The sequence below is a fragment of the Oryctolagus cuniculus genome, chromosome 18 (assembly GCF_051225735.1).
Source record: "Oryctolagus cuniculus isolate XC-2025 breed Fujian yellow rabbit chromosome 18, ASM5122573v1, whole genome shotgun sequence".
NCBI lineage: Eukaryota > Metazoa > Chordata > Mammalia > Lagomorpha > Leporidae > Oryctolagus > Oryctolagus cuniculus.
The window spans coordinates 69,754,721-69,772,361 of record NC_142884.1 but is presented as its reverse complement, the minus strand read 5'-3'; the positions used below and the strand labels follow the sequence as shown (position 1 = coordinate 69,772,361).

At 44.0% G+C, this 17,641-nt stretch overlaps 1 protein-coding gene across 10 annotated transcripts in view; it reads left to right on the top strand.

Moving 5' to 3' along the window:
• The window catches only part of ADAMTS18 (ADAM metallopeptidase with thrombospondin type 1 motif 18), a 157,602-nt gene that overhangs the window by 72,755 nt on the left and 67,206 nt on the right, over positions 1-17,641 (top strand). For all 10 annotated transcript variants that reach the window (XR_016224854.1, XM_089319367.1, XM_051847029.3 and 7 more), the window contains 6 exons: positions 1,903-2,096; positions 2,341-2,424; positions 4,272-4,431; positions 6,818-6,923; positions 10,855-10,992; positions 13,254-13,407. Coding sequence is in view for 9 of the 10 variants with exons in the window: in XM_089319367.1 (XP_089175493.1) it covers positions 1,903-2,096; positions 2,341-2,424; positions 4,272-4,431; positions 6,818-6,923; positions 10,855-10,992; positions 13,254-13,407 (836 nt within the window). In the remaining variant the exon portion in view is untranslated. The remainder of the gene's footprint in view (positions 1-1,902; positions 2,097-2,340; positions 2,425-4,271; positions 4,432-6,817; positions 6,924-10,854; positions 10,993-13,253; positions 13,408-17,641) is intronic.

The window sequence follows — 17,641 nt, the reverse complement described above, 5'->3', positions numbered from 1 at the left end:
AGCCCCAGATGTAATGTTAGGTTGTTCACAGCCACATCAAAACATGGCTTAAACAAATGGATGGATGAATTTTAATAGCATTTTATGTAAATCAGTAGAAAGGAAATAGTATCATTTCAACATGTAATTGATGCAACATTATTAGTAGAGGCTTTTATATTCTGTCCATGGTAAGTTTTGGAAATCTAGAATTTTCTTACAGTACAATTTCTTTTTTTTTTTTTAAAGATTTTATTTATTTTGAGAGTTAGAGTTACAGACAGTGAGAGGGAGAGACAGAGAGAAAGATCTTCCTTCCTTTGCTTCTCTCCCCAAATACCCACAATGGCTGGGGCTGCACCAATCTGGAGCCAGGAGCTTGTTCTGAGTCTCCCACGTGGGTGCAGGGGTCCAAGGACTTGGGCCATCTTCCACTGCTTTCCTAGGGCATAGCAGAGAGCCAAACTGGAAGTGGAGCAGCCAGGATTAGAACCAGTGTCCATATGGGATGCCAATGCCGCAGGCAGAAGATTAATCTACTGTGCCCTGGCACCGGCCCCTACTTCAGTACAATTTCAGTTCAGGTGATAAGTTTTCATCAGGAAAACTGATCTGTGTCTAGATTTTGTAAAACTTAAGATCAAAGAATTTGATTTACATACTCACATTGTCTCAAGCACACTCGTAAGGTTTTCACTAACTGTATTAATGACTGCTGTTTAAAAAGTAAAAGTAAAACCTCCTTCCTCCTGTTGTCCCAGACGTGCTCTGCAGACTGTGTAGACGTGAGTGGCAGGTGGCTTCCCGACCAGACAGCACAGGCTAAGGAGGGCTCTCGTGTAGAAGGGGGATCCGGGCCCCTGTCCTGTTAATCAGGAGAAACAGGGAAAGACCGTGTTTCAGAAACTGTGATTTGTGTGGGCGTTTTTGGTGCTGTTGAAATGTCATGTCCTCGTTAGGGTACTCCATTTGACACGTGTATATAATAGTACATAGTTTTGGGGGTAATGATATTTATTTAATGTGAGATGTCAAAGCTCGTTTTGAGAGCCCCCTTATAAGTAAGTGTCACAGTCTTTCCAGGGGTAATGAAACTGAGACTCAAGGTCACAAGCCAGATACCTGGCCGGCTGGAATTTTTAAACCTAACTCCGAGTGCTGTGACCTTCTCCTTGTGCTCTGTAGGGAGCTGGCATTACAGTTGTACCGGTGGCTACAGTCCTAGCATCTTCCTGTCCTAGTTAGTGTGCAGGTACTTTCGAGAGCTTTCCAAATGCCCTTTTCCTTCCCAGGACCCTTTGGACTTGCTCTGTCCCCCGGCTAACGGTGTCCTGCAGGGCTCCCTGACCTCGGTCAAAGGCTGTGGCCGGTGTGCATTCTGTTCGGTTGGCACCCACTCCTTACCAGTTACAGAAAGTGTTTCATAGAGTTTTCATGTCATCCCTAACCACACCGATACTCTGATAACTGCATCCGTGTCAGATGCAAGAGTCCTTTTTGCTCACTGGGCGGGGCTATGTTTAAGTTTGTGCTAGTGAAAAAACAGCATAGGGCTTGGGCAGTGTTGTGCAGGAGTTACACTGTACATAAAATCAAGTGTTAAAGACCCTCCCTAAAATTGTTTTTTGTTGACCTACTCTACCAAATGGATTGTTCTCTTTTACTCTTCAGAGCATCTTTGAGTTACGGAATCCATCCACCCACCCATCCATCCAAGCATGTATCAAAGAAATCAAACAATCTCTCACCTGTGTACTAGGTGCAGAGTACTAAGTCTGGCCTCGTATGAGCACTTAGTAGTGGATTAGCAAACTGTGGGTTGCATAGCTCCTCTCCTCCCCGGGTTCAGATTGCTGTCTCTCCCTAACCTAGACTTTATCTATTGATGGCCCTTCCTTCCAAATGCTCTTACGGTCCTTGTAGATGCCCCCAAGCCTCCCACAGAGGACACCTATCTGAGGTTCGACGAATACGGGAGCTCCGGGCGACCCAGGCGATCCGCTGGGAAGTCACAGAAGGGCCTGAATGTGGAAACCCTGGTGGTAGCAGATAAGAAGATGGTGGAGAAGCACGGCCAGGGGAACGTCACGACGTACATTCTGACGGTCATGAACATGGTAAGCGAGGCTCTTGTGAACCCTTCGGGCTCTGCAGGGAAACCGAGAAGCGTAGAATCCCTGCATGGGTTGAATTTCAGATGCAGTCACGTGGCCTTCTTGGGAGGGGCCTGAATTTTGAGGAAACTGCTCGTGTGTTTGGTGAAATGGAAATCCACGTATTTACAAAGACTCTGTGTCTCTTGCCATGCTCCATGAAGTTGACAAAATTGTAAAATTTGGTTCTATTCCATTTGTCCAACAGGTTTCCAGTCTATTTAAAGATGGGACCATTGGAAGTGACATCAACATTGTTGTGGTGAGCCTCATTCTTTTGGAACAAGAACCTGTAAGTGACAAACTTCATTGTTTTCTTCATTCGTGTCGCCATTTGGGATACATTCATTGAGCACCCACTGTGTACCAACCCGTGCTTTAGTCATTACAAATGCAATTTGAAAGGACTCTATGGAACACTCCTGATGCAACAATCCAGCATTTCTTAAGCACCAACACAGTGCTACAAATGGAAAACTTTACACTTGACCCCATAAGGTAGACTGGAGTGAAAATGCAGGCACAATGAATACACTGTGTAAAGTTAGCTTCAGGCTGTGTGTGTAAGGTATATAGGAAATAGAAATGAACTTTGCATTTAACTTGGATCTCATCTCCAGGATGATCTCATTAGGTGCATGCAAGTATTCCAGAGATCAAAAAAACATTGCAGATCCTCAGCACTTAGGGTCCTAAGCATTTCAGATGAGGAATATTCAACTGGGCATACTAATAGGGTTGTGTAATCAAATGGTAAAACTGCAACACCATAAAATAATTTTTATATATAAATGTATCTAGAATTTGTATATGTGTCTATCAATAATAGCACATAATATTAAGCATTTACAGACAAATTTCACAGTGAAGGATCATTTGGTCACAGATCTCAGAACTAGCTGGATTTTGCAAATTTGATATGCCGAGTAATTGCAGGTAGATATAGAAGGATATTTAGAAAACAAACAAAAAATAAGTCATTAGAAATTCTTGTCATGAATCTGCTGTCGCCCCAGCATCACCCTAGGAACTATAGAGAATAAAGGAGAAAGATTGAACTGCTCTTGAATTAACTACAGTGAGGTGCGAGATGCAGGCACAGGGCAAACTATAAAACTGGAGCCTATAATTGAGTGTGATGTTTCATGGCACTTACAGCTTTGTAGTATTTCGATGCTTCAATTGTATTTTTCTGAGGCAGGGATTACCAATCAATTTTTAAGTCCCCTGAGGCTTGTCCTCTTCGTCTGCAATCCCAATAAGGAACACAAAACACAAGGAGTCAAAGGCAAGACAGAGACTGATCTACTTGCCCATGTGTGCAGACTTCAGAGGCCAGAAACTTGATCAATCATTCTGAGAATTTTAGGAAAATACGAAGAGCATGTATTGGTTGGGAAACACTTCTGTCTGTAGCCTACCTCTTGTATTCCTACATTGTCCAAGGACAGTGAAGCCAGTGGTACTATAGTTATAGACAGTGAGAGAGATGATAACTATAGAGTTATAGACAATGAGAGAGAGAGAGAGAGAGAGAGACAGAGAGAAAGGTCTTCCTTCCATTGCTTCACTCTCCTAACGGCTGCCACGGCCGGCGCTGCGCCAATCCGAAGCCAAGAGCCAGTTGCTTCCTCCTGGTCTCCCATACGGGTGCAGGGACCTAAGCACCTAGACCATCCTCCACTGCCCTCCCAGGCCACACCAGAGAGCTGGACTGGAAGAGGAGCAACCGGGACTAGTACCTGGCGCCCCAACCGGGATGAGAACCCGGGGCACCAGCGCTGCAGGCAGAGGATTAACCAAGTGAGCCACACACCGGCCTATTACTATGTTCTAAGAGTTCTAACCATCTTAGATTGTGATAACAGTTGAAGTAAGCAGATATACTACTAACTGATGTCTGATTCTTTCTGTTAGAGGTACACAGTTGGTCATAGACTGAGCTCTGAAAACTGTAGTTGTTTTAAGCAGTGTGAGAAGTTACCTAAAATAGATTGTTTCCCCCCTCGTTGTCTCAAGAGTTGGCAAACATTTTTCCCAAGAAGCATGACGCTTCTGTGTTTGCCTGTACAGTGGACTGATTCATCGCTCTCACGGTGGTGACAGATTCGCACTCTGACTCATGTGGGTTTTCCACAGGGAGGATTACTGATCAACCACCATGCGGACCAGTCTCTGAACAGCTTTTGCCAGTGGCAGTCTGCACTGATCGGGAAGAATGGCAAGAGGCATGACCATGCCATCCTCCTCACGGGGTTCGATATTTGTTCCTGGAAGAACGAACCATGTGACACTTTAGGTATGGTATGAACATACCTTCACGCAAACCTGCTGGATGAAAACATAGTAAGGAAACTTGCTACTGGGTGGGTAGCCCTTGGATAGTCTTGAATAAAGACTCTTGTACTACTTAAATTGTGGAGTACCGTCAATATACACTCCAATGAATATCGTTGTGTAACGGTATTCATGATTATGTTGGGGGAGATACTTCCTTGTTGAACTAGACAAATTGTAGTTCGTTCCACTGGCATCCGGACCACTGAACTAGACAGCTGGAGAGAAAGGTGCCAAACCCTGCCACCATGTAGCAGTCCCTCCTGGAGAAAGTTACTTGTAAACTTCTAGGAGGCAGTGAGGGTATGGATGGTATTGGTTATATCTCTCCTGCATTTTCTAGTGTATTCCATCGTATCTAGCAGGAATTTAACGGTTTTTCTCAGGAGTTGGTACTTGTGTAGATCAGAGGTCAGCACAGTCGACCCTAAAAGACCAGATAGTGAATGTTAGGCTTGACAGCCCCTGTGGCAGCTTCTCAGTTCAGCGGCGCCAGGGCACAGGCAGCTAGAGAGAACACACACACACACACACGAGTGTTCCTGGCTTCTGGCAAAGCAGAACCAGGAAGTGGAAGCCACAGCCAGCTGAGACAGCTCATGGTCCAGACTGCTGGGAAAGTGGGTAGGAGAGATTGACAGAAGGTGGAGTGACTGAGCCCCATCACTCTCTGCCTCAAAAACATTCTCTAGCCCCTTGTGGTATAGCAGATACAGGTAGACTGGAGCTTCCACTGATACTATTTGTGGTGCTTTGCAGATTCTCCATGATGTCTCTATTACATCTGAGAAGTTTGTTTTAATAATGCCCATTAAGTACAGTCTTGAGAAAACGCAACCATTTGCCGAGTTGTTCTGTCAGAGCGATTTATCACAGGGATGCCAGAACTTCATTCGTGTCCCGAGTTTGGAACGTGCCAGATGGTTTCCAGTAAGCCAGAGCATTGTTGATGTTTGAAAAGGTTGAGACAGAGGCAGTTTTTTCAGTCAACCAGAGACCAGCGTGTAAGGAGGGACTTGCCAAAACGAGCATACACCGAGAATCTTCTGAGCTATCCTGTAGCTCACTGACTTTCTTTATAAGGATTGGTGTATGTATTTGAAAGGCACAGTTACAGAGAGAGGGAAGGACAGAGAGAGAGACTGTCCCTTGCTGGTACATTCCCTAAATGGCTGCAACAGCCAGGACTAGGCCAGGCTGAAGCCGGGAGTCTGAAAAATCTATCTGGGTCTCCTATATAGGTGGCAAGGGCCCGAGCACTTGGGCCATCTTCTGCTGGTTTTGCACATTAGAAGGGAGCTGGATTAGAAGTGGAGTAGCCAGGGCTTGAACTGGCATTCATATGGGATGCTGGCATTGCAGGTGGAGCTTAACCTGCTGCACCACAACACTAGCCCCTAGGTCACTTGCTTGAAACACTACGTCCTAATGCGAAGAGCATGGGCTTTAATTTCAGATGTGTCAGTTATTTGATGGCTGAGACCTTGAGATCTGAAGATCTGAGATCTTGAACAAGTTCATTGACCTTCATGATTCTTGGTTTCCTTGACTATTGCTATATGCATGCACATATGAGTGGCGTTTGGCAGCCTCTGTTAAGTAATGAGGATGATGACCAAGATGAGAATGCTGCCACCCTGGGGATGGGATTTCCCAGATGTCCTCACTTAGAGGGAGGGTGTAACCCAATCACAAGCTTGTATTTAGTGGTAGGTGGGTGCTGATCCTTGTTCTCATTATTGGGGCCCAGATAGAGAAAGACAGACATTCATATACGTAGGTCATTCAACATAGAATCAAGGGCTAGCTGAGATGATTTTATGACTGCTCTTGGAAGGAGGTAGCTTTTGGAAGCAGGTGGCATTTGACAGTTTATCACGTTTGAGTGACAGGAGAAGGTTGAATTTAATGTGCACGTGTTGTTTAGACACTTGCATGTTCTTCTATGCAGTGCTGCTGTTACGCATTTGTTACATTGGTTTAACTATGATTGTATCAATTGCTCTATCCCAAGTAATAAACTTGGATAAAATTTGTACATTTTCTATCGCTTATTACCCTGTATGTAAAATGGGAATTACAGTACTCATATTGATCTCACAGGGTTGCCAGGAGGCTCAGTTGATGAAAATGTCTAAAACAAGACAGTATGCAGTGAGACACTTGAATATTCTCCCTTCACAACAGGCAACTACATGAGTGTGCCCTTGTCGTTTTCTTAGAAAAAAATATGAAATACATGAGTGCACTCAACTAAAACAGCGTGAGCATTTTGGGGATGCAAAAAACGATCGCATGTCTGTGTGTTCCCTCTATGGATTAACATCTGGACTTGATCTTTTCCATAGGATTTGCTCCCATCAGTGGGATGTGCAGTAAGTACCGAAGCTGTACCATCAATGAAGACACAGGACTTGGCCTTGCTTTCACCATTGCTCACGAATCGGGGCACAAGTGAGTGGCTTGTTGGTTGACCACCGCACATGAAGACTGGTTGGGTGATTCACTGTATTCCTTGAATGACTATTTCTGCAACAGGTGGAATAAATAGGATGCATATCGTGTAAAGCTGAGAAGTGTCTGAGAAGGGCCCAGCAAAGGCCAATTATTGTTAATGTCAATCATTTTAAACAATAACATTTAATAGCTACAAGTATCACATTGTGTATACAAATAGAAAGCAAGTTATTTAACTGATAGTCTGCTTTTTCATGCATTTTTTCTGGTGTTTTATTGCAGTGTAGTCTGTTTCAGCTACTTGTTTATATGAAGGGAATAACCATGAAGGCATAACTTCCAGAATGCAGTCGGATACCAGTGTTGAGAAAAGCTTCTGATGCGTGTGCTGAGTAGGTTTTTAGTTGGTGCCCTTCATATACTTAATATTCTTTTAGTTGATGTTAGTCAGTCTGCCTTTGTGAGAATAGAATTTAAAATGAGGATTGAGAAACCTGAGTGTAGTGAGACAAATGCATTTGCTGAATTTGTCTGATGCGTAGTGAGACAAATTCATTGCTGCATCTGTCTGATGCAGACACTGCTACAGAGAATTTTCAAGCACTTTTTGAGTAATAGTAGCTGCATTGGAATAAGCATATTGCTTACTAAGTGACTACTTTAAAGAATATAGGAGTTGGTGCATGTGTATACACATGGGTGGGGTTTTGTAACCCAGGTTGTAACTTGGATAAATTTTTAGAGTCCCCAGTTTCTGAATTAAAACCACATATCATCCATTAACTGGCTATAATTTATATTTTGGTATTTTGGAGTTTTATTATAATTAGGAGCTGAATTTGTTATTGTCAGGGAATTTGAACATGGACCATTGCTGTTACCTAGCAGTTTTCTAGTGTGCTTTGCACGTCCGCACTCTCAGGTGTGGCTGCTTCCTTAGTGGGATGAGAATCAGCTCGTTTTGTTGTGAACAGAGGCCTGAACTGTGCCCATCAGACAGCAGGCTCCTTTGTACGCAGCAGGAAGTAGATGTGTGCTCGTCAAACGGAGGTCCAGATGTCAGATGTGTTTCACCAGCGTGGAGTTGAGACGAGAGGGGCTCACTTTTCACAACAATGGCCGTGGAGAACTGTGATCAAACTCCAACAGGGCAGCTAGGGAGAAATGAAAACCTGTTCTTCAGATAGCGTGGGGGAAAGAGCCCAGAGGTAAGGAGGAGAACACTAGAAAATGAAACAGACGCTCAGGCTGTAGGTAGGTTTTCAAACAGACTTCCTGAGATTTTGCTAGGACCTTTGGCATAAGCTGAAGAATATACTTATGACCTCCTACTGTTAATGCTGCTAAATAAAAGTGGTTTTTTTGGTAATCTGAGTTCTCCAAACTCAGTTCAGACTTGGTTTTCTCACGCTCAGAAAATTCCAGTGAAGTCCTAATTAAGAACGACTTTCCCCCTGAGTAACGACTTCAATGTCTCCCTGCCCCTTCTCTGTTTGGATGATTTTTGCTCTTTACTTGGGTGCTTTCTACCTAGATTTTCCTTCTGGTTTTGAGTTTGATAAATACATTTAGAAATGTGTCTCCCAAACACATCCACTTAGCTTCCTGTTGAGGCACAGGAAGGATGGGCATAGCGAAGGATGAAAAAAAAATGCGTTGAGGTTAACAAAGATCTGTTTGTGAGTGCTCTCCTGCAAACCCCCAGGACTTTCACTGACAGGGTCACAGCGTGTCGCCGTGCAGCTGTTCTTGCCTGTTAAACTGGAAGGAGGGCTGGAAAATGGCTGGACTATGGGCATCTGTCTGAATAGCATCCTGCCCATGGAGATCAGCATGTGGCACCGCAGATGAGGCTGCTGCTTCCTAGCATCCCCTATCAAAGCACAAGTTCGAGTCCTGTCTGCTCCTCTTCCCATTCAGCTTCCTTGCTGATGCACCTGGGAAAGTAGCAGGTGCTGGTTTAAGTACTGAGTCCCTGCGTCTACATTGGAGACCAGGAGGGAGTTTCATGACTTTGGCTTGGCCCGTCCGCAGATGTTAGGAGCATTTGGGGTGTGAGCCAGTGGATGGGAGATCCCTCTTTAGCTCTGTTTCTCCTGTCGTTGTTGCTCTGCCTTTTGAATAAATAAATTTTAACAGTCTTTAAGGCCGGCGCTGTGGCTCACTAGGCTAATCCTCCGCCTTGCAGCGCCGGCACACTGGGTTCTAGTCCTGGTCGGGGCGCCGGATTCTGTCCCGGTTGCCCCTCTTCCAGGCCAGCTCTCTGCTGTGGCCCGGGAGTGCAGTGGAGGATGGCCCAAGTGCTGCAGCGCGCCGGCCACAGCGGCCATTGGAGGGTGAACCAACGGCAAAGAAAGACCTTTCTCTCTGTCTCTCTCTCTCACTATCACTCTGCCTTTAAAAAAAAAAAAAAAAAGGAAGACCTTTCTCTCGGTCTCTCTCTCTCACTGTCCACTCTGCCTGTCAAAAAAAAAACAAAAAACAAAAAACAACAAAAAAAAACAAAACAAAAAAAACAGTCTTTAAAAACTCCTATCCATGCTTATAGCATTGATTTGGAAGAGACTACCTTCCAAGATAGCTATGTGAAAGAAATGAAGACGTTGACTTCCTTAGGAATCATATCTGCCTTATAAAAACGCCAAGAGATACAAGTTTACTGAGATTAATAGAATTCCAAATGATGTAATTCATGTCTCCTTCCCTCTGTCCTCTGCCTCCTTAAAAGCATTACAAAATGCTTTTATGCAACTTTGAGTTGATAAAGTAGCTAATTACCCTTCCCCTTATCACATGAATGAAGCTCTGTCTTTATGGTGTGTGTATGTAGGTAGTATACCTTAATGTCATGTTTATTTTACCTGTCAGGAGATCTGGGAACAATTTAGGTGTGTGATTTCTAGGAAAGAGACCACCTAAAAATGTTTTTCCTCTCTAATAGCCAGAATCTTCTGTGATGAAATGGGACAAATTAAAATTTTATTTAATATAATACATGTGAAACAAGTTTTTCATGTGTCTGCATTCAATAGCTCCAGCCATTATTTTTAAAATTTTGTTTTGATTTATTTTGTTTGAGAAGCAAAGAGGCAGAAGACAGAGGAAGGAGCTTGTACCTGCTGGTTCACTCCTCAAACACCTGTGGTAGCCAGGGAATGGGCCAGGCCAAAGCCAGGAACCTGGAACTCAGTCTGGGTCTCCCAAAGAAAGGATCCAAATACTTGAGCCATCACTTGCTGCCTTCTAGGGTCTGTATAAGCCGGAAGACAGAACCGGGAGACAAAGTGAAACCTGAAGTCAGGTGCTCTGATAGGCAGTGTCCACCACCCAACCAGTGCGTTAAGTGCTAGGCCAAATGACTGCCTCTCAACTATTTTGTAAAAACTGTTTTATGATTATAACAGAATTTGTGACTTCAGCTAATAAACTGATTATCAATGTAAAGAAGTTTTTATATTACATTAACGTTACAAATGCATAGTCCAGAAACTTAGAACTTCTTTCTCTACCTATTTTTTTTTCTCTACCTATTTTAAAGCTTCTTTCTCTACCTGTCTCCTACACACTCTGAACTTTCTTACTGTAATTCCACGATTGGTAGCACAGACACTGTTTTTGCTGTTTGAAATAAGATAATTTGATTGTCTCATCACTTTGGTGGTTTGGCTTAGAAATCTCGACCGAAGTTTATAACCCTTAATACAGTATTGGATATCACTATCATTTGACTTTGTGGCCAAGGCTTAATACTGTAAAGCCCTATCATTCTTCAAAATGTTCTACAGGAATTTTGCAACTGTTTGTAGTAACAGTTTTAAGCATTCTGTCTCTCACTGGGGCCCTGGGTTCGCACTGCATCTTTTCTTTCTCTGTTACAATCTGGAAAGTGGAGTCACAGAGGGTTGTTGCTGTCTTTGCTCTGCTCCAGCTTTGGCATGGTTCATGATGGAGAAGGCAATCCCTGCAGGAAGGCAGAAGGCAACATCATGTCGCCCACGCTGACCGGAAACAATGGGGTGTTTTCCTGGTCTTCATGCAGCCGACAGTATCTCAAGAAATTCCTTAGGTAAGACAGGTTAACATGAGGGGTGTTCCTGGGCTTGGGAGTAGTGACAGGAAATAGTGGCCAAAGTCCGGACAACAAACACCCAGTGGAAATACCCCATGAGTTGTTAGTGAACAGAAAGATTGACATGTTCTGATGCTGCTGCTGCTGTTGCAAATAGATGGCAGGCCGAACACTGTGCTAAGTGCTGTGCACGTGTGACTCCATTGGCTTCTCAAGGTAATCCTACAATCAACCCTAACTGAGAATCGAGTCTTCGAGACATTATGTTGTTTAAGGTCTTCGAGTGGTGAGCTGGCGTGATGCAGATGGAAGACTCTCTCCCAGGTCTGTTCCGGCCAAGATCTGTACTCAGACCTCTGTCCTCTGTGACCTCCTGGGCTGTTAGATGAATGGTGCTTTTACTGTGACTGTTTCAGTCTGACCACTTTGTCAGGAAAGTGTTAAAATGTTCAAGTGGTTTTGTTTTGTTTCATTTTTAAATGAATAGATCATTTTTTTTCATTGACTAGTTTGTTTGAAATAGCAGTTCTGTCTGAAAGACATCCAGAGGATAACAGATAGGTAAAATCCTTTTGGTGGGTTATAGCTCCTAGATAATGTTAATGAAAGTAAGAGTTAGGGAAGGTAGCACTATTTGATTCATAGGAAAGAATGAACCTAAATTTGAATTTTAGGTATGATATCATAATATAGATAAATGTCGCTAATCTTTGTTGACCAATAAAACACTCTGGTTGAAATCCCTATCGGTTTGATCAGATGTTAGTGAAGTTTTTTTAGAATTGATACTTTCTTGTTTTTACCTGAATCACTGCTAGGTTATTTGTTAATGTTCATAGAATTAGCAAGATACAGGGGCCGCACTGTGGCTTAAAGGGTAAAACTGCCACCTGCAGTGCCGGTATCTTATGTGGGCACCCGTTCAAGTCCCGGCTGCTCCACTTCCAATCAAGCTCTCTGCTGTGGCCTGGGAAAGCAGTAGAAGATGGCCCAAGTCCTTGGGCCCTTGCACCCTCATGGGAGACCCGGAAGAAGCTCCTGGCCTGGGATCTTTGCAGCTCCGGCCATTGTGGCCAGTTGGGGGAGTGAAATGAACCAGCAGATCGAAGACATTCTCCCTCCCTCTCTCCCACCCTCGCTCCCTCTCTCTTCCTCTCCTCTTCCCCCCGCTTCTCTGAGTAATTCTGACTTATAAATAAATAAATCTTTAAACAGAATTAGCAAGATACAGAAGCAAGTGAGTTTAAACATAAGGTTGTCTATTCAAATGATACCCAAAGTAAAGGAAAAGAATCAACAAATCGTTTGCCAATAGGAATATTTGCCATATAAGAATACATTTTTATTGGTTTTCACACTCATGATTTGGGACCTGAGCTTTTCTCTTTTTTTTTAAGATTTATTTTATTTATTTGAAAGTCAGAATTACACAGAGAGAAGGAGAAGTAGAGAGAGAGAGGTCTTCCATCCACTGGTTCACTCCCCAGACGGCCACAACGGCCAGAGCTGGGCCCGTCCTGAAACCAGGAGCCAGGAGCTGCTTGTGGGTCTACCATGTGGGTGTAGGGGCCCAAGGACTTGGGCCATCTTCTACTGCTTTCCCAGGCCATAGCAGAGCTGGATCGGAAGTGGAGTAACCAGGACCCAAACCGGCACCCATAAGGGATGCCAGCGCTGCAGGTGGTAGCTCTACCCGCTACACCACAGCACCAGCCCCCAGGGAATTTTTTGTCTCCTGCCCTACTACATCCCTTTGCCCAATTCTTTGATTAATCTTAATTGTGTTTATAAAGCTTACCTGTGGTGAATCACATCTTCCACGGCTGCCCCATCATTCATAAATAATACAGCGTGATGTAAAGCTCCGTGAAGACAAGCACTACCACTGTCTGCTTTCGTTTGTGCCTTCATTGTTGAGCCTTAAGCTTGCCACAGAGAAGGCACTGGCTATAGATCTGTTGAACAAGTCTGTTGGGGGAATTTTCAAACCTAGTTCCCTTCCCCATCTCTTAGCACATGTCACACTGGAAAAATTGAGACTTGGAGCGCCTTAGGGCGCCCTCCAAGGCTGTGTACTTCAGACCCTCCTAAACATGACTCAGCCTTGGGAATCAACATCAGTTCTAACTTAAAATACTTGCCTGTTTCTTGAGCTCTATTTTGCTTTTATCTGCACGAATGGATTCGAAGGCATGTTGTTTTCCTTGGACAGATCACAGATCCAGGTGGTAATTAATACGACTGTGTTACCCCTACAGCACACCTCAGGCCGGCTGCCTAGTGGATGAGCCCAAGCAAACAGGACAATATAAATATCCGGACAAACTGCCGGGGCAGATGTACGACGCTGACACGCAGTGTAAGTGGCAGTTTGGAGCCAAGGCCAAGTTGTGCAGTCTTGGTTTTGTGAAGGTATGTTTGCTTGTGACTTCAAACTCACATTAACATCTTGCAAAGTGTGTGTATGTAACAGAAGTATAAACATTTGGTTTGTGAAAGCCAAGGGTTACAGTCTGGGTTATCTCCAAAATGTCAGTTGTTTGGAAAGATAAGTAAGTGGCGATTTTACCGTCGGTGAATTGTACAGGCATATCCCCCATAGGCCATGCATGGTTAAATACTCGCGCCACGTGACTGCATCCTTGGAAGAAAAATTCCTCCCTCTGAAATGAGGACTTTATCCCTCTCGGTAAATCAAGAGGCAGTAGCTTTTGCCTCCTGGGGTTCACTGCTCTTCTTCTCTTCATATTCTCCTTTAATGTATGACATGGAAAACGAGCATCACGGCCAGTCCCAACTATATAAAATGCCTTTGACAGTATAGGATAGCCATTAGTGGCAGCTCAAAAATCAAATCACTTTTAAGTTGGTTTATTCCCAGTATCTAAGGAGGAATATGGAATCCTAGGTACCCAGATCAAGGGGAAGCGTGAAGGCTTATAGCTCCTGTTTCACCTTCTAGTTCTAATTCTCCTCTAACTTGTCTTCGACCTCTTCTCCCTATTTGTCTTTATCACACATCACCAATGCCAGTATATTGACCATCAGCCCCAGCCTCCGATAGACCAGTGGCAGCTGATCCACACCCACCCTTGACCACCCTGCAGCCATCCTGTGGTCACTCACAGTCCTCACGCCCCATCCACAGCTGCCCCTCACCCCAACAGCACTCACATCCTCTCTCACTACCACCCACCTCGCTCCTCCCACCCCCACCCCCCTGTCATCTACAGAGTTGTCAAGTGAGCCTCTACGCCACATCAGGCACTTGACTTTGAGGTTTGTTTTACTTGATCTCATTCTTCACAAAAACCATTGCCATGAGGATTGCCACCACGTTTCACCTGGAGCTCAGAGGACGTATTCAACTTTCCCAGAGCCACAGACCTTGTACATGGTGGCATCGATGCAGGGCGAGCCATCCACACATGCTGTGCTTCCTTCTCCCCATTGCTGGATACCGCAGTTTCCTAGCCTTCAGTGATTTTACCATTGTCAGTCACCGTTAACAACTACCCTCATTATTTGGGCTTTGTGTGACTCACTCTCTTCTTGTTTATAAAGCCACTCACTTTCAAAATAGAAATCGAGGCCTAAGGAATAATACACATCAAATCATAGGTGTGCTTTGGGATTGCTTGTTTTTTTTCTAATGAAGGTAAATGCATACTTGCTACAAAAGTCGGTATAGAAACCATCCAGTTTTTCTTCTGGTATACCCTCCATGGCATTTGGACCTTGTTTTGGCAAATGCTGGTGCATTTGTGTAAGAAGCTAGCAAATTCACAGCTGTTTTTATTTGTCGGTTACGTGGATGCTGTGTGCAGAAGTGATAGCCAGTCGTTTTGGTGGAAACATTTGTATCCTAACGCTGCATCTTCTTTATTGCATTCTGAAGGATTCCTTAGTGTACTTATCATTAATCCAGTACTGAAGATGCATCTACTGTGCAGCAAATGTGCAGCTGGTAATGAGTGTACGTTTCTTCAGAAATACAAAGGCATTTCCTAAAAGGACTGTCAATCCTTCAGGATCATAGAATCCACAAACATTTGTGGAGTGCCTGTTCTGTGTCAGGCATTGTGTAGGGCTTAAACAACCAGGCTTAAATTACAGATCATTGTGGGGAAGCACGCTATATTTTTAAAAGACAGCATCTTGGTCTGAAGGTTTTCCCTGGGAGGAAGAGCAAAGGAAAATGGAAATTCCAGGCTCGATGAGTAGACAAAATGAGGGAAGATGCAGAGACTGGGCCACATGGAGGCTTGTGGAGACTTACCTGAGGGAGAGATGGTTTAATGACTGTGAGCTAAGATGAGAAGATAGGTGTGGCTGATGGATCCATGCATACAAAATGTTCTTCCCCACAGCCTGTTCTTCCCCATAGTCTAGCTTTTGGTATTCCTAATGCTGCTGATGACCTGAACCGTGGCCACACTTCCAAGGATCCTAAGCAATGCTGTACCAAGTAGGTGTTTCCAAAACAACACAGTTTCTTCTTGGTCCCGCTCAGTTTGAACTGTGTTGATTGAATGGTTGAAGCAAAGCTGGGAAAAGATGAGGTTCATCGTCAGGCCTTCATTGTCCAGCCATTCCTTTATCTTTCTAACCTCTTTTCTCCCTCATTCTTCTTGCGTCTCCTTGCCCTCTTCCTCTCCTGCCCCATCACCCTGCTCTTCGTCTTCCTTGTATCTTTAACCCCATCACCAGTATCACACCTGACTTGTTTCAGAGCACCTGCCTTGTCAAAGGTAGGAATGTGCCTCATTTTGAATCACTTGTCCCCAGCTTACTGTCATCTTCCAGCCCCGTGTTTTCTGTGTCTTTGGCATATCATCCTTAGTCTCTCTCCTCTTACAAAATATTCCTGCTAGTGGGTTGGCAGTCTGACATGTTGGCCCACAGTATTTGGAGAGTTCTGAAGGAGTAACAACTCCATGCAACTGGGGAGAATGTCCATTCGATTGTCAAATACTTAGAAAGATGCTTCAAAAACCCAGGGAAAATGGAATTAAAGAACAAGTTAATGTTGATGTGAAAATCTTGAAATCCATGGCTACGAGTGCATCTTCAGAAAGTTCATGAAAAATGTGTATTAGGAAAAGCAATGCATGGATTAGATGAAGTTAGATGCTCTCTGCTAGAAGATTCCAAGCAGTGTAAGAGATTCCAATTATTTTTTCCTTGCTGGATTTATTGAATTATAAATGAGCTAACAAATGAGTCCTTGCCTGGTTGACTCTGAACCTCAGCAGACTACACAGTGACTGTCTCATGGCAGGGACTCAGGACACACTCAGGACCTCTTAGGGTGTTGGAATTGCATCAAAGTTGCAGAAAAGTATTTTAATCCTAGGAAATATCCTCAGGCCAGTCATCTAAGAGAAAATTTACTTTGAAGGACACTAGGATAAGGGTGTATTTCTTCTTTTAAAGCATTTGACATATGGATTAAGCAATGCAGAATAAGTAGACACTCCTAGAATTGAATTATATCCCTTTTTGTAGTAGACACAATTTACTATGTCACACTTCAACTTCTGTGAACTTTCCCTATGTGCTATTGTCCCAACAGGATAGATATTCTTGTATGGTTTTCAAATAATTCCTCTCTTGTGTCCACATGCATGTAGTGAATGTATATATGTATATATACACACATATATAACCTGCTTGCAGAGAGTTTATTTGTATAGAATTACATAGAATGCTGCAAGACTATCTGATAAATGCTTTATCATTTTTTTATTGTTAAAGACTGAACTTGGGATTAAGATGGCAGAGTAGGGAGGGAGCTGGATGCTCTAGTCTAGGAGAACATAGTTTTTAAAAAGTGGAAAGAGTGGATTCTCAGGAAAGAGTTAGGGAGAAAGCAGCAGAGGAAACTCTACACAAATTGGAGAGACACAGTGGACCTACATGGAGGGCGTGGACATACACAACTCAGGACCCCAGCAGCTGAGAACCTCTGCACCAGTGTTGGAGAGTGAGGTGAGAGCAGACCAGAGCAGGCGCCTTTTTGGACATACAGAACAGCTGTGTCAGTTCGTGTCTGTGCCCAGCAACCAGCCAAGTAGAGACTCCTGAGTCTGATGGGAAGAACAGACAGGCGGCTTGTGTGCCAGGACCTTGAAAGCACTGAGGCTTTGTGGGAGGGCTCGTGGTATGGCTGGGACTTTGGGCAGTCACTGTGGGAGGCTCTGCATGCTCAGGGCTCCCTGGATACCTGGGGAGGGACATTGCTGGGGAATCTGAGCCTAAACTGGGGACTGCACAGATCTTTGGTGTGGTCCTTGTGGCAGACCAGATGAATAATATTCTCCCTGGAGCTAGGCATTGGTGTCCTTTGAAGAGAGGAGTTAAGCTGAATCTACGCCAATAGACAAGCTCAAACCTCCGCTCTGATTTAAAAAAAAAAAAAAAAACTATTTACCATGCCAAACCTGGATGTGTCATCTCAGCTGGGTGTGTCACCTCAGACACGCCCTTCACCCAGGAGAACTGAATAGAGCTCCTTGGCCACACACACCACATGCCTCTAGGTATTCATGGAAGCAGATACTCCACTAATCTACAGAGGCATAGTCCAAAGATAAAAGTGGTCACAGTGAAAAAAACGAAGAAACCAACAAATCTCCACAAATAC